Genomic DNA, 14,389 nt, shown 5'->3' with positions numbered 1-14,389 from the left:
AAAATAAATTCAATAATGTACGTATAGTTGTGGCCGCCGGAACCAAATGATTGGAAGATTTTGTTCGTCTCGCGAGTTTATTCATCTCCCTAACAAATCTCAAAGATAATCTTTGTTCAAATCAAGGAGCCAACATGTCAAGTTTCTTGTAATTATTTTAACAAAAATATTAATGCCATAATCAAGGAGACAACATGTCAAGATTTCAACCTCCATAACGGCGTTTTTTCCACACATAACTGGTGTAACGGTCGTTAACGCTATATAACTGCGTCATGGCCGTTATCCGTGTGAAATGCCGTTGCCTCCACTCTTAGTAACGGCCGTTTTAAAAGACGATGATAGGACTGCCCTCTGAAATTGGGACCAAAACCGTGCTCGAAAGTAAGTTTCCATCTTTTATCTTCTTTGGACCTTGAATCAACTCTGGGCCCCTTTTCCCAAAACGTTTTTCTTAATAAACCCTGTAATGGGCCCCACCACTGTTGCTCAATAAATTATCTAAACTGAAAAAAGGCCAACCTCCTCAGCCAATAAGTGCCCAGTCTTGTTTGCCGACTGTTGCCTGCGAATTTAGGTTAACTGTGCTTTTCTTTATACTTCTGTTCCTGTTAAGACCCTAGTAGCTATTAATTGCTCAAGAATTCCAGTCTTGTTTGTGTGATTTAAAAAAAAATTATTTTTTTATTTTTTCATCGTGTTAAGGTAAAAGATAAATTTAAAAAATAAAATAAAAAATTTATTTTAATGTATTTTTAAATAAAAAAACATTAAAAAATAATCATTATCGCAATACCGAACAATATCTTAGAAGATTTGATAAAATAACTATCTTATCCCGAGAGAAAAAACCCTGCAAAAGAGATGGGATATTTTCCCTGATATATCAACACCGGAAATGGAAATGGAAGTTTTAGCCAGCTGGGTTTGTGATTTGTGTTTAATATGATACATTGTAAAAATATAGTTGAGTTAAGTGTCTGTTCAATAATTTCGGCAAATAACCTTGAAAAAAAAAGGGAGGTGGCAATCATGCAAGTTCAACAATCTTATCAAATTATTACTTGATCCCCAATTGCTCACGAAATACACACTCTACACACACACACACACACACACACACACATATATATATATATATATATATACACACACCTTAACTATCAATAATATTCAAGCAATAAAAAATGCTGTATGTTTTTGTATTTCATAATTATTTTTATTTTTAAATTAAATTTATTTTATTTTAATATTTTAAAATCATTTTGATATGTTGATATTAAAAATAATTTTTTTAATATTTTTTTAAATAAAAATACTTTAGAAAACTTTCAAATAATCTAAAAAACTAGAAAACAACTTTATTCTCGTTATAATTGACTTGAAAAGCGAGCATAGGTAAATATTATTATTAATAGTGTGAATATTTTTTATTTTTTAAAATTTATTTTTAAATCATCACATCACACTAATACAAAAAGATAAAATAAAATGATTTAAAATAAAAAAAAATAAAATTTATTGAAATTCTGATACAAACACAGCATGAAACTACGAAGGAGATGATTTTGGTATGGTCTTGTTCAAGTGCTCTTGGCCTTGATCAAAGAAGTGAAAGTCACTGTTGACCCCAAAGCCAATGCACTAGCTGTTTTAACAGTAAATGTGTCATAACGCAGGAAAAACTCCACCAGCAAAACCCTGGATAGGAGTAACACTAGATCTTTCCCTGGACACTGCTTATTCTCTGCTGTTGGATCCTCAGTCTCACGCCCATTTGACCAATAAACATACCTCAATAGCTTCTCTCCATCCCCGACAAACCTATGCCCTACAAACTCCTCAGGATCATAAAAAATCCTAGGATCCTTTGTAGCAAATGGTTGGTATCCAAAGATCATTTCACCTTTCTTGATCTCAAAGGCTGCATCATGACTGTGCACCACGATGTTATCCCTGGCCTTACCGTATTGGAATGGAACCGGAGGCTCAATCCTCAAAGCTTCAAAAACAACTGACTTGGTCAAAATCATCTTATCCAATGCTTGGAAAGTTACCCCGCCTTCCTCCTTAACAACGGTCCTGATTTCATTGGCAAGTTGGCCGTGTAACTTCTCTCCTGCTGTGCCGACCCACTTGATCAGTGTAGGAAACCAAGCTTTCATGCCCCCAAAAGCATTAAAACCAGCAAGAAACACTAGGTTATGGCAAGCTTCATCTCTTTTGATCCCAAGACTCTCAGCTTTGTCTAAGACCGAACTCGAAGACGCATAAAACGCATCGTAAAGCTTGATATAATCAGACTTTACAAAGATAAATGGCAACGGAAATGTACGCAAGAAAATATCTTCAAGATATTTAAAATACTTTGGTAATCCTAGGGTCGCAAGCGGTGCAAGTTGTAAAGCCAACCATTTATTTACGATGGCAGGTCCTTCCGATCCAACCTTTGTATCGGACGAATCTTTATCTCCAAATAGACGAAACACAAAGTCGAAAGACATGGCCTCACTAGGCTTGTTGAAATTTGCTTTCTTTTGAGAAACTATTTCATCCTCAATGTTAATGAAAAGCTTCGACAAGCTAGCTCTAAAGAGAGGGATGAAGTCATTGTGCTTGGATGCTAGAGTTGACATAAAAAAGGATTTGAGAGAGGTGTGTTTAGGCTCAGAAGGGTCAAGATAGGCGCAAGCACGGTATCCCCCAGTGAAGGATACCGAGGGAAAGAAAGTACCATCAAGAACGTTAAATTTTTCGACCTTAGAAGTGTCAAAGAGGACTGGAAACGAGACTGCATCAAGAACAGCAATGACTTTGGGATTTTTGGCAATGAAAGGGCCAGGAGGCATGTTTGTTTTGAAGATTGTGGATTCGTATTTCTGGACACGCGTACTAAAGAACTCATCTCTGCCTTGGTTATAGAAATAGTCTAGACGATCTCTGATTGCACCAAAGAAAGGGAGACCATAGTCACCAGGGATTGATTTTAATGAGAATTCTGATGTTTCTTCAGAAGGAGGAGAGATTTTCATTTTCAGCTCTTGGAGTTGTAAAGAATGGCATCGCTCCATGTCTATTTATATTTGTAAATTTACTGCTCTCTCGGTTTTACTTTTTTCACGCTCACACTCTAATTAATCTTCACAGTTCATTGACTAATAATTAATTAGTACTATATTATTATCTACAGTTTTAAAATTTGCATGGATAGTGAGATTTGAATCAGTGATTAAAGCTTTAAAATCATATAAAAAGTCAATTCAATCTAGAAATTTAATATATTAAATAAAATCTTAAAATATAATTTTTATTATTTTATTTTTCCGATCTGTGTTTCATATCGGAGACAGCATAAGCTATAAGGTTGTGAATTACTAAACTGTATCTTGCGATTTCTTTATTGGAGACAGGAATCCAATCTGTGTTAAGTTAACTGTACCTTTACAGTTCAGATATGATCAACCCTATCCACCACCTGCTTCAAGTGGATGGAGTTTAAATTCAAGTCCTCGTTTCCCACACTGAATTTATTATAGGAAAAACAAATAAGTATGTTTGGTATTGTAGTAATTTTTATAGTTATAATTTTAAAAAATTGTTTTATAAAAGGTATTTTTAATTTAGTTGGTTTGATATTTATATATGTTTGGTTAAAACTGTAGTTAAAATTAAGGTTGAATAAAAAATTTAACGTGTTTGGTTAAAAATGTTTTTTAAATTGAAGTTATAAAATAAGTAAAAAATATATATATTAATATTAATGGTTTTAAATTTAAATATTGTAGATTTAACTATTACTATTACATCATGAAATAAATAATATTTTATATAAAATATTTTTTTATTGTTCCATTAAACTATCTACAATTCTATTATATATAAAATTCATCTGACAAGAACTATAGTTTTCATGATTTTTTGAGCGTGCAATAAAATTATATAAAATATTATTAGAAATAAAATTGAAATTACAGTATAATTAAATTTAATTTACTTTAAATTATTTATTTTTTTAAAATATCATTCATGTTCACGTTCACGTGAACAATACGAGTAAAATCTGCATTGATTTTTAAAGAGAAAAAATTGTTCACGTGAGCGAATTAAAATTCACTGTTTTTCAGGGAAAAAAACTATTCACTTTAATAAACATAAACAGTGCAAGGCTCCATTGTTCAGTGATGGCTTCACTGTTCGGTGATTTTTCTCCCACGAGAAGCAGTAAAATTGTGCTTCTACAAAACTTGTGGCACAACTATATTTCCGGTGGGTCCTACAAGTATTAACCTGTGTTTTTTCTTTAACTAAACAGTAATATCTGGGACTGGGGATGAACCTCACCCGCCCACGCTACCAAACGGCCAAGCAAACAACAGTTAGGAACTTAGGGTGGTGATGGAAACTATTTACTCAGCACTGGCAATTCTCACAGTTAAAAGAGATGGAATGCATCAAAATCTACTTCAATATCTCATTTCTTCTTAGCATGATCGGGAGATTGTGGCATTCTCACACATATATCTGTGCATGCGTCTATGGTGATAAAAGTTCGGGTTTCATCAAAACAGGAGGGATATACATGAAAAGACAAGTTGATTAATTACCGTAGCTTTCCACTCCTCCAAATTTTCCTCCCTTTCTAACTGCTTTGTATCCCATCAATTTTATTTTTAACTTGCAAGAAGGCGGTTGGAATTATGGTAGTTTTTATTTTAAAAAATTATTTTAAAATATATTAAAATTATATTTTTAATATCATTATATTCAAACGAGATAAAAATATTAAAAATATATTAATTTAAAAATAAAAAAGTTTAAAATTTTAAATTCTTTTTAAATTACTTTCCAACTGCTAAACAGTAAATGACCATCTCTACAGATTACAGGCTTTGCAGAAAGAAAACTGACATGTGGATCCATCCAGCCTGGCCTGGGGACCGGTTCTGAACTTCTGATAGACAGATATGACGTTGATGGACTGACAAGATGTTAGAGAAATTATTCTCCGTGCTTCACGTGCATGGTTATATATATATACTACCTTTCATGAAATTGCATTTAAAACCCTCATAATTTACATTATTGTATATTCTATCAACTATTTAGAAGATTTCTGAATATGCCACTGTTAAAAACCAACGAACAGATTTTACTCTTTCCCTCGGGCAAAACATATGAATACAATTAATGCTTAATATTCAATCTAAATGAATCATGATAAACATGCATCTGCCAAGTCAAAGTAACCAACCTCGTGCCATCAAACCATTAATTTCCACTTAATATATTGATCAATGGTCAGGATTTCCACTTAATCTAAAGGATTTTTTCAATGAAAATATAATAAGATAATTTTTCTTATATTTTTTTTATTTTTGATATTGATATATTAAAATTATATATATATATATATATTATATTATTGGTAGTGGTAGGAAATTAATTTTACTTTCAGGCTACCGCTTATTTTGGTCCAAAATTACTTACAATCAATCACATGTCAATTCATCTAACCTAGGAAAACAGAACGCCTTCTTCCTAGGATTAACTAGTTGATGCTTCCAAGTTAGGTAAAGTGTAAGATTGATAAGCTGGCTACAATTGATTACAGCCGAAGAAAGCAATTTCAAAATGTAACATGACGTAAAATGTGCACGCTCGTTGATGGTTACAATCCATTTTGAAATAATATTTTTGTATTTTTTAAAAAATATTTTTAAAATTAAAATATTAATATGAAAAATAAAAAATAATTAACTTAAAAAAAAAAAATTAAGAATTAATTAAAAAAAACATTTTTGAAATACAAAAATAAAAAATGGTTGTTTAGCTGTCCTAAATGTGCATGTTCTTTGTCAAAATAATTCAATTATTTGACATTACTAATTTGTATATTTTTTAGATTTAAATTCACATGTTTTCCATTCAATCCTGTTTTAATTTGAAAAATCAATAGAGTTGAGAGAAAAGATGGAGGCACTTTTTTATCAACTTTTTTAATTAGGTACTTTTCGTTGAATGAAAAAAGTATTCGTGCATCGTAATTTAATAATTTAAACTATTAAGTGAAGTTTCAAGATATTATTTATATTATTTTTTAATATATCTCACCGAGTGAAAGTTATTTGAGTTTGAAACTTGCACGTCCATACTATTTTGTGGTTAATTTTTATCAAATAAATAGGGATGATGAGATTTAAATTCATGACCTTGTGGTTAATTTTTATCAAATAAATAGGAATTATGAGATTTAAATTCATGATCGCTTGGTCATTAAAACTCTAATATCATATCAAAAAATTAATTCAATTCAATAACTTAAATTATTAGATAAAATTCTAAAATATAATTTATATTATTCTCTAAGATGCTACTATCTCGAAAAAGGGTAGGTTTTACACTTTTTAATAAATAAATTCATCTCAACACAACATCAACAACAAATAGCTGGCATTTCATATGCAATAATATTTTTTATATATATAAAGTAGGCTTGAACCTCGGATCTCCTGGAAAGAAGGAGGAGATTATATATTATATTTAGATGGAAAGCAATTTGCAATAACAAATCTTCCCGTCCTTATTTTTTTATTATGTTAATTGCTAAAAATATATATTTAATAAATCAATTTAGTTTGCTAATTGAGAATATAATATTTGATTTTGTATTGTTTATCATATACATCAAACTTCCAATAATTCAAGAATATTTCAATTGAAGCATCTATTCACCTTTGTTTTTGGAAAAATATAAGTTTAATTTCATTAATGTAAATAAAAATGTACCACTCATGTATAAATAAAAATAATATCAACTGATGATCTATAAGGAAGGATATCATTATTTTTGTTTTGATTTAAATGCAAGGTTTTACAGTAGATATCCATGCCATACCTTTCTGCAGAGCGAACAATTTCTGGGAACACCCCCTCTGCTATTCCTTTCTTCATTGATTTAAAATTGGTTTAAGAGTGATTAATTGTACTTAAATCTGATCGATATAAATAATTAAGGGGTTATATATATATATATATTGGATAATCTGGCTAACGTATCTTTTTTCCCCTTTCAGAACATATTTTCTATTTGCCAATTTGAGTAATATCTAACCAGATCTTCTCAAATCTCAAGTTCTTGACCATTCACATGCATCCATCCAGCTTGAGGATTAAAAAAAAAAGATCTTTCTTTCTTTCACAGCCTTTAATTAATAAGATTAGAAACCAAGAAAATAATGAGAAACAAACCCACTTGTTGCCTAAGCGCCTGATACATAGATAGCATCTTGAGATTTCATTAACCTACAGATCTTGTTCGGTCTTCCCCCGACACCTACCCTTGTTTCCCTTGGGATATGGGGGATTCAAATCTGACGTGTCAAGTTTTGCAACAAAGAAAAAAAAAAAAAAACACATGCGAATCATGCAAATTGATCACGTGAGAAATGAGATATCGGTTTCTCTCCTTAGTTTCTCAATGGCAATTACTTCATCTATACGCCTTGATATTGCAGAAGTTCCAGTCAAATAAGCCACCGAAGCGAAAGGACGTTTGAATCCAAACTCAAAACTCGAGAATCACACTTTTCAAACAGCTTGCAATAAAGGATATCCAAATAAAATAAAATCATCGTTGTCTTCACTATATATATTTGGTATTGTGTTAGTTTTTATAATGATAATTTTAAAAAAAATATTTTAAATTGAAAATAGTTTGATATTTATATATATTTTGGTTAAAATTATAATTGAAATTGAGATTGAATAAAAAATAATTTAATGTGTTTAGTTAAAAAAATACATTTTGAATTGAGGTCATAAAATAATATATATATATATAGATGGTTTTAAATTTAAATATTATAAATTTAACTATTGTTATTATATCATAAAATAAATAATAATTATATCAAATATTTTTTATTATTTCATTAAACTATCTATAATTTTATCATGTATAAAATGCATCCAATAATGATTAAATAAAAATAAAAATAAAAATAAAAATTTCTTTTCAATTAAATCGAGCCTAATTTAATATATTTAACTTTAAACTGATCCGGTCCAACTGAACAATAAAATTCAATCTCCATTGTATCTGCAGGTTTGCAAAACAGCCGAGAGCTGCTTTATGCAAACCTGCAATGTTAACAAAATTTAAATAGATCCCACATAAATAGTAAATTGTGGTTTTTCATTACCAAACATTTACTTCTGTGATTTATTTTAAAAACAGTGGCAGCCATGTAAACAAACGTAAACTTAATCCAAATGCATGGCCGCAAGCAAGCATGTATAAAATGAAGGAGGTAGATTATACTCGATCAAACCATTTCACATACATCCTCATCAGGATTCTTTTATCAAAATAAGATGATAATCCACTCGTTTTCTGTTCAAATAATCTACATTAGAGGTACAACGAGCTTCACTAACCAGCTTTTACCACGGAGATACCAGACTCAAACCCTAAAAAACATAAGAAGGCTGTCTTCATTGTGTAAAAGCTGCAACACCGTTGGCCTTCTTGTTAAACTAGGAAAGAACTGGTGGTAACAGCAACCAGGAAATTCACTTTCTACTTCTTGTAGTTCCAGTTAAACACCTGTACATTAACAAGCATTCCACCCTGCTGCAATTCACGAGGGCCAGTGGGGCTTGAACATTCCATCACTTCGAAAGTCGAAGCGAACCAACTAAATCAGACTCGACTGTAAATGCCACAACTCTGTTAATCAAATATCCTGCGGATCATCGGTTAAAATTATCAAAACTTTGCTTTGAAACAAATGAATTTTGACATCCGAAATTTTCATCTGAATAAGAACCTACATGAACGAAATCCCTAAGATATTCCACCCTTTTTTAACGAAGTTGACATTTGAACACGGAAGGGAAGAATGTAGAGTTCACATATTAACCAGATTTTCACGGAATTTACACAACAGAACTAAAACAAACTAAGATTTCCTAAAACCCAGAGCTGGAGCATTGAAGATATCACTTCATGTTGTATGGTTAATCAAGCCTGAAACACTGACAAATCTGGAGGTGGTCCACAAACAGTCCTCCAAGAAAATGGGATGAGCCATTTACCAACTTCCCCTGAAAGAAAACATTACACCAATCAGTATGAATGCTTGACCTCCTAAACAATTTGCCGCCTAAACCAATCAGGGCTGTGATAAAATATGGCCTAAATGATAATTTTGTTTCAAGACAGAAAGAAATGTAATGGGAATTATGACATGTAGAAGAATGATGTTACATAGCCTAATACAGTGAGAATTGATGTGATGGATTACTGGAAAAAAATGTCAAGATAAAATAATGTTCAATCGTGAAAATTCAACATGTTTTTCCTAGAAGAAAACTATAAAATACATCACCCATATGAAGCAAACTATTTTAAAATGTTACTAATAGATAGGTGTGAATAGTAAGAATTCACCTTGGGGATTTTCAGGACTTAGCCCCAAAAGTTAGCTTGTCGCCTTGGCCAAACTAAAAGTTTCAGGTGTGTTGTCCCCTTCAGAGCAGTGACACATTAAGCATTTATCTTTTATGCCTTATGCCTGGTTCAAGAACCCAAAAGCTTTTACAAGTCAAATTTATTTTTTGACCCATGTATATTGAACATTGTAGTTAAGAACTTGAATATTACTCAAAGCAGAAAGTACTCAAAACTTTGTAGTTAGAGCATGCCACAGAGTGTGTGGGAAGGGCGTTGGCATATAGAGACCTGTTCATAATGCTTCTTGAAAGTTATTACTACCTTGAAACAAGAAATAAGGGCAGCAAAAGGCAAACTTGGGTAGTAATCCTCGTCTTCTGCTTCATCTTCCAATGGTAGGTTATCTTCCTGCATGGAATTTCCTTCAGCTAAAGTGCTAATCCTAGTCCTCTGAGCAGGATTATATTCCAGCCATTTTTTCCACCCAAGCCATCCCAAGAATCATCTGTTCCATCAGTATTGGTGCAAGATACGTCATATATCTGCAAGCCACTGAAGGTAGCTAAATGGTTAAGCAATGGCAGACAGCCTATCCAGCTTACAGCTTAAGTGTAAGAAATTTTGAATATTTTCTCTGCTTAAAATTACATCAGCAAGTTCCCATTAATGTTTTCAATTTTTCATCCTAAAAGAGTTTTTATCCGTTTTTAAAAATGGCAAGTTTGAGAAGTTCTCGGTAACAGGGCAAACTTGAAAATGACAAGACTTAAGGGTCTCTGATCAAGGAAAAAAGAGATTTAACAGTTATTTGAGCAGGTATCCACTAATGTTTAAATACTTTGAGCACAGGGTTGATGTTAACGATGCAGACCAAATACAGAGCTTCAAAGCTTATAATATCAGCTAAGCACCAAGACAAGAAAATATGATTAGAGATATGAATACCTTGATGCATCAATCTTTTGCAATCTCATAAAATCTAAGCTAGAAAGCACCACTACATGCTTCATTCCAGTAGCAAGAGCAAAATCACCAAGGTTCTTCTTAGCAAATTCACCAATAACCCCCCTGTTTATAGAAATTTGACCCCGTCAATGCTTCCGAAAAGAAAATGGATAACATTAAATTAAATATGGGTATCAAGTTGACATATGAATTGACACACTTCCACTCAACCAGAAAACATATAACCCCACTTCCAAACTCATTCGCACACATAAATAATAAAAAGAAAGAAAAAACAACAATTCCACTACCTTAACAACAGGAGATCGTTGTTGCACAAGCGCCACCCCATTATTCCTCGAATCACAAGCTGCATAAACAATAAGGCAAAAAAAAAGCACTCCCTCAATGCTTCCAACAACATCAACTCACACAAAGACAAACATCAAAAAGGAAACTCCCAAAAAGCAATTAAATCAACAACCTTCAAGAGGAAAAGCAAGCTCGCCGTAAGGATTGGGACCATCAGCATCATTACCAACACAAGGAAAAATATAAGGATCATCCAGATACCCAATTCTTCCCGCTCTTGTTAATGATACTAACAAATCAACTGCTAATTACCCTACATTCCATATTGATAATGCAGGCTAGGAACCCGCAAAAAAATACCAAAACAAAACACAAAATTAAGCATGTAATCATAAAATTAACAAAAAAACCCTTCTAAAGATTTAAACTTTATGAGAAAGTTTGAATCTTTAACATGTAAGAATTACAGTTGAAGCTTCCAAGTTAAGGTAATTTGGATTTCTTTTTACTGCAAACAACGTTTCAACTTCTTGCGACTTGAAGCAAGTGATAGATTTTTGGGCTACAGTTTAAACATTGACCCACGCGTTTTTTTAGAGCCTAGTAGCCAAGATTGGGGCCTCTTAGTTATGGGCCGAACACAACGTTTCGGGCTCTTCTCTTTCTGAGATAATAGTTGGATACGTCAAGCATTCTACAGTTTCTGCTGGCATTTTCCCGCCTTTCTGACTTTGTCGACAGTGTTTTCCTATCAAGGATTTCATGCTCTCCCTATCCCTGCCTGTTGCAATTTTCTCTTCTTCCTGAAATTTGATGTGGTTAATTGCCTGATGCAGAGAAAAAAACATGTTTTCTTTATGAATTGAATGTTTTTTGCTATTCTTATTTTGGTTCTTTAGTTTTGTGCTTCTTGTGTTCTTACTGCATGGTTGTTAAACCCATCAGCTTAGCAAATTAATTCAAGTAAGTTGAGAGCACTACCAAATTTAGTAATTTAAACTATAAAAGATATTGACTCAATAAATCCAATTTAATCCACTTGAATTTTTAGTAATTTAATCAAATTTAGCCAGGCCTACATCAAGGGGAAAAAAAACAAAATGATGATACTTCAATAAAAACAGATGATTTTGGTTTACTCGATAACCTTAATTCAAGTCCTTTACGCGTTTAGTACTCGAACCAGCCATGCTCACTGGTACATGAGATATTGTTGATTCATGAATTTTTTTTTTCCTGTCTTCTAGATCCCTACAAACTAGTTCGTGTCCTACACTGATGATAAGTGAGCTCTTTTTGGATTTCTCACATTTTTTACGTAGGTAATTTATTGTGAAGCTATTCCCATGGTGGTGGAGATGTATCACCAAAGGTGATTCCATGGCTAATCATGGACGAATTCGAGATATACTGTGTATATGTATTATCACAGTAGCATTGATAATTCTTGATTGCTCCTTATTACCTGAATTACCCTGTTCTTTAGAGTTTTTAAATATGTATTATCCAAATTGATCCGGATAATAGAGGTAATTCGTTTTTTTTTTTTCAATAGCACTCACTTTTATAAATTAATAAGTCGACTAAATTCAGTAACATTAATTTACATTAAACTCGATCCGTACAGGTCACAAGCTCTGCAACTCGTATGCATGTATGAAGACATCCCAAGCAGTGATAACAGGGGCCATCGCCCGCAAGTATCTCATCACAAACCAACACTGTTCTTGAATGTTCGGTATTTCTTGATGATTAGGCACAACAGTTCAAGGCAGAAACAACAGTGGTTTCTCCTTGTGATCATCACATGTCCAAGTTCGTTTTTCATTGAACAATAAGCTAGTGTTGTTCATATTAGAGCCTGAGATTTAATGCAATTTGTGTAGTTAGCTGACACGTGAACAGATGAACTCCAAAATAATGCTAGCATTAATGTCAAATCCATGATTAACATTAGTCATCAAACAATCCAAAAAACGTTGAACAAGTTTATCCAAAGGTTATAATAATGATAAACAATGCATGATTTGAAACAAGGCACTGGAAATTAAGCAATCTAAAATATCTCCTTTCCCATCATATTATTGTAGCTATGAGCCAGCTTGTATGCCTTCAGATGTTGGTTACTCCGTCATAAACTCAGGGTCCAGGTGTTGCTACAATTTGTGCCGTGTGTAAAAGCACTAACAATGGCTAGTAGTCCATGATTGTTAGCAAGGAGACCACTTGTCCGATCCCCGTATCAATCGTGTTAGTCTAGAAGCACTAGATTCTTGACCATGGTCCATGCTAGCTGCTGTTTGTGCTCCAAAAGAAAGCCATCTGTACAGCACTAGGATGGTCTACCATTTTACAGTTTCCTGTAAATTCTGGAGTTGCTTGCTTTGAATTTGCGATATTTTTCAAGGTCTTTCTTGCTACTTTGATCAATAATTGAATTGTGGAAGCTCTATATTGGGCCCTCATATACCAAACCAAAATTTTTTTCAGATAAGCTAGAAAAGTGGGGTTAAGCATGAGCAGCAATATTGCATCAGCCTGAAATGATGGCTTTCACAGTTGGTGCGTAAAGGTGCAGTGGGACTTGTATTCACTTTCACTACTGATGATCTGTAGAAGATGGTGGGACAGAACTTCGTGTTGTTATTTGTCTCTTTCATGAATGCGCATGATTGCAATACTAATGTCCATTAATGCCAAGACAAAGAAACAAATCTCTTTTATTTCAAGTTCTGTCTCTTTCAATTGTTAAATTTATCTTTCATTACATTTTGTTTCTACAAAATAAGCAGAAGGCATTTTTACAAATCAAAACAAGAAGAAGGAACAAAATGGAAAAGAAAAAAGGACAAAAAGATGAACTCATTCTGACAACAGCCTCAAGAATGGAGGAGAGAAGCGTTTTATACAAACTCTTGCTGTTTGCAAATATGTTAGAAAGATTCTAGGGTGGAAACATGAGCTCAACGTGAAGCAGTAGAAGACGCCATGATTTTACGATCATTTGTAGTGCAAGCTGTTGCCGACCCCGTGCGTACTTTGCAGCAACAAGGTCCTCTAACATAAGTCCACACAATCATTTAAAGATGCTTCAAAGAAAGCATGTATTTTCTTGTTTTGTGCAAGAATCATTTAGGATTCTACATTAAACATCTCTTCAAAATACATATTGATGGATTTTCAATATACCTACAAAAAATTTTGTCAGTAAATCTAAAGATTCTACCATTTGTTTTGGGTTGAGAATATTCGGTAAAAAAAAAAAAAACAGTTTACCCTCTTATGATTATTAAAATATATACTGAAAGTAAAATTTTTGTAATAAGCTAAAGTCAGAAGTCATTTAATTTGGCCGGTTACCAAGCAGATGCTCTCCTTATTTAAAAACTTTATCTGTTCTTGACTTGATCCTGTTTCCTGTTGCTCATGCCAACGTTTTCTCTTTATACACACACACGCACACACACTTTTTAATGAAGTCTACGTAAGCTTCAGTATACTCTTTAACATCTGTTGCTGTACAAGGAGAACACTTGTGTTAATTTAATCCGCTCTCTGATAATTACCAATTCTTTAACCTCGTTGCTTATGCAATCATCTTATGAGCAGGATCATTGATAATGGCAAGGAAATCTTTGGCTTGATATTTTGGTTCTATTCAGCCTGCAAACGTGTTTA

General features: G+C 32.7%; 1 protein-coding gene and 1 pseudogene across 1 annotated transcript; both read right to left on the bottom strand.

Moving 5' to 3' along the window:
* Positions 1-1,405: 1,405 nt before the first annotated feature.
* LOC133680456 (allene oxide synthase 3-like) lies at positions 1,406-3,036 on the bottom strand. The gene has a single exon (XM_062103418.1). It carries the CDS (start codon positions 3,030-3,032, stop codon positions 1,584-1,586), a length of 1,449 nt encoding a protein of 482 aa, XP_061959402.1. The 5' UTR covers positions 3,033-3,036; the 3' UTR covers positions 1,406-1,583.
* A 5,296-nt stretch (positions 3,037-8,332) lies between these two features.
* LOC133680665 (uncharacterized) lies at positions 8,333-11,257 on the bottom strand (annotated as a pseudogene).
* Between the last annotated feature and the right edge of the window lie 3,132 nt (positions 11,258-14,389).

This window comes from Populus nigra, chromosome 19 (assembly GCF_951802175.1).
Source record: "Populus nigra chromosome 19, ddPopNigr1.1, whole genome shotgun sequence".
Taxonomy (NCBI): Eukaryota; Viridiplantae; Streptophyta; class Magnoliopsida; order Malpighiales; family Salicaceae; genus Populus; species Populus nigra.
This window is presented reverse-complemented; position numbering and strand designations above follow the sequence as displayed.

Excerpts from the sequence above, each read along its gene's own strand:
- LOC133680456 (XM_062103418.1), bottom strand. The coding sequence starts at position 3,032 with ATGAAAATCTCTCCTCCTTCTGAAGAAACATCAGAATTCTCATTAAAA.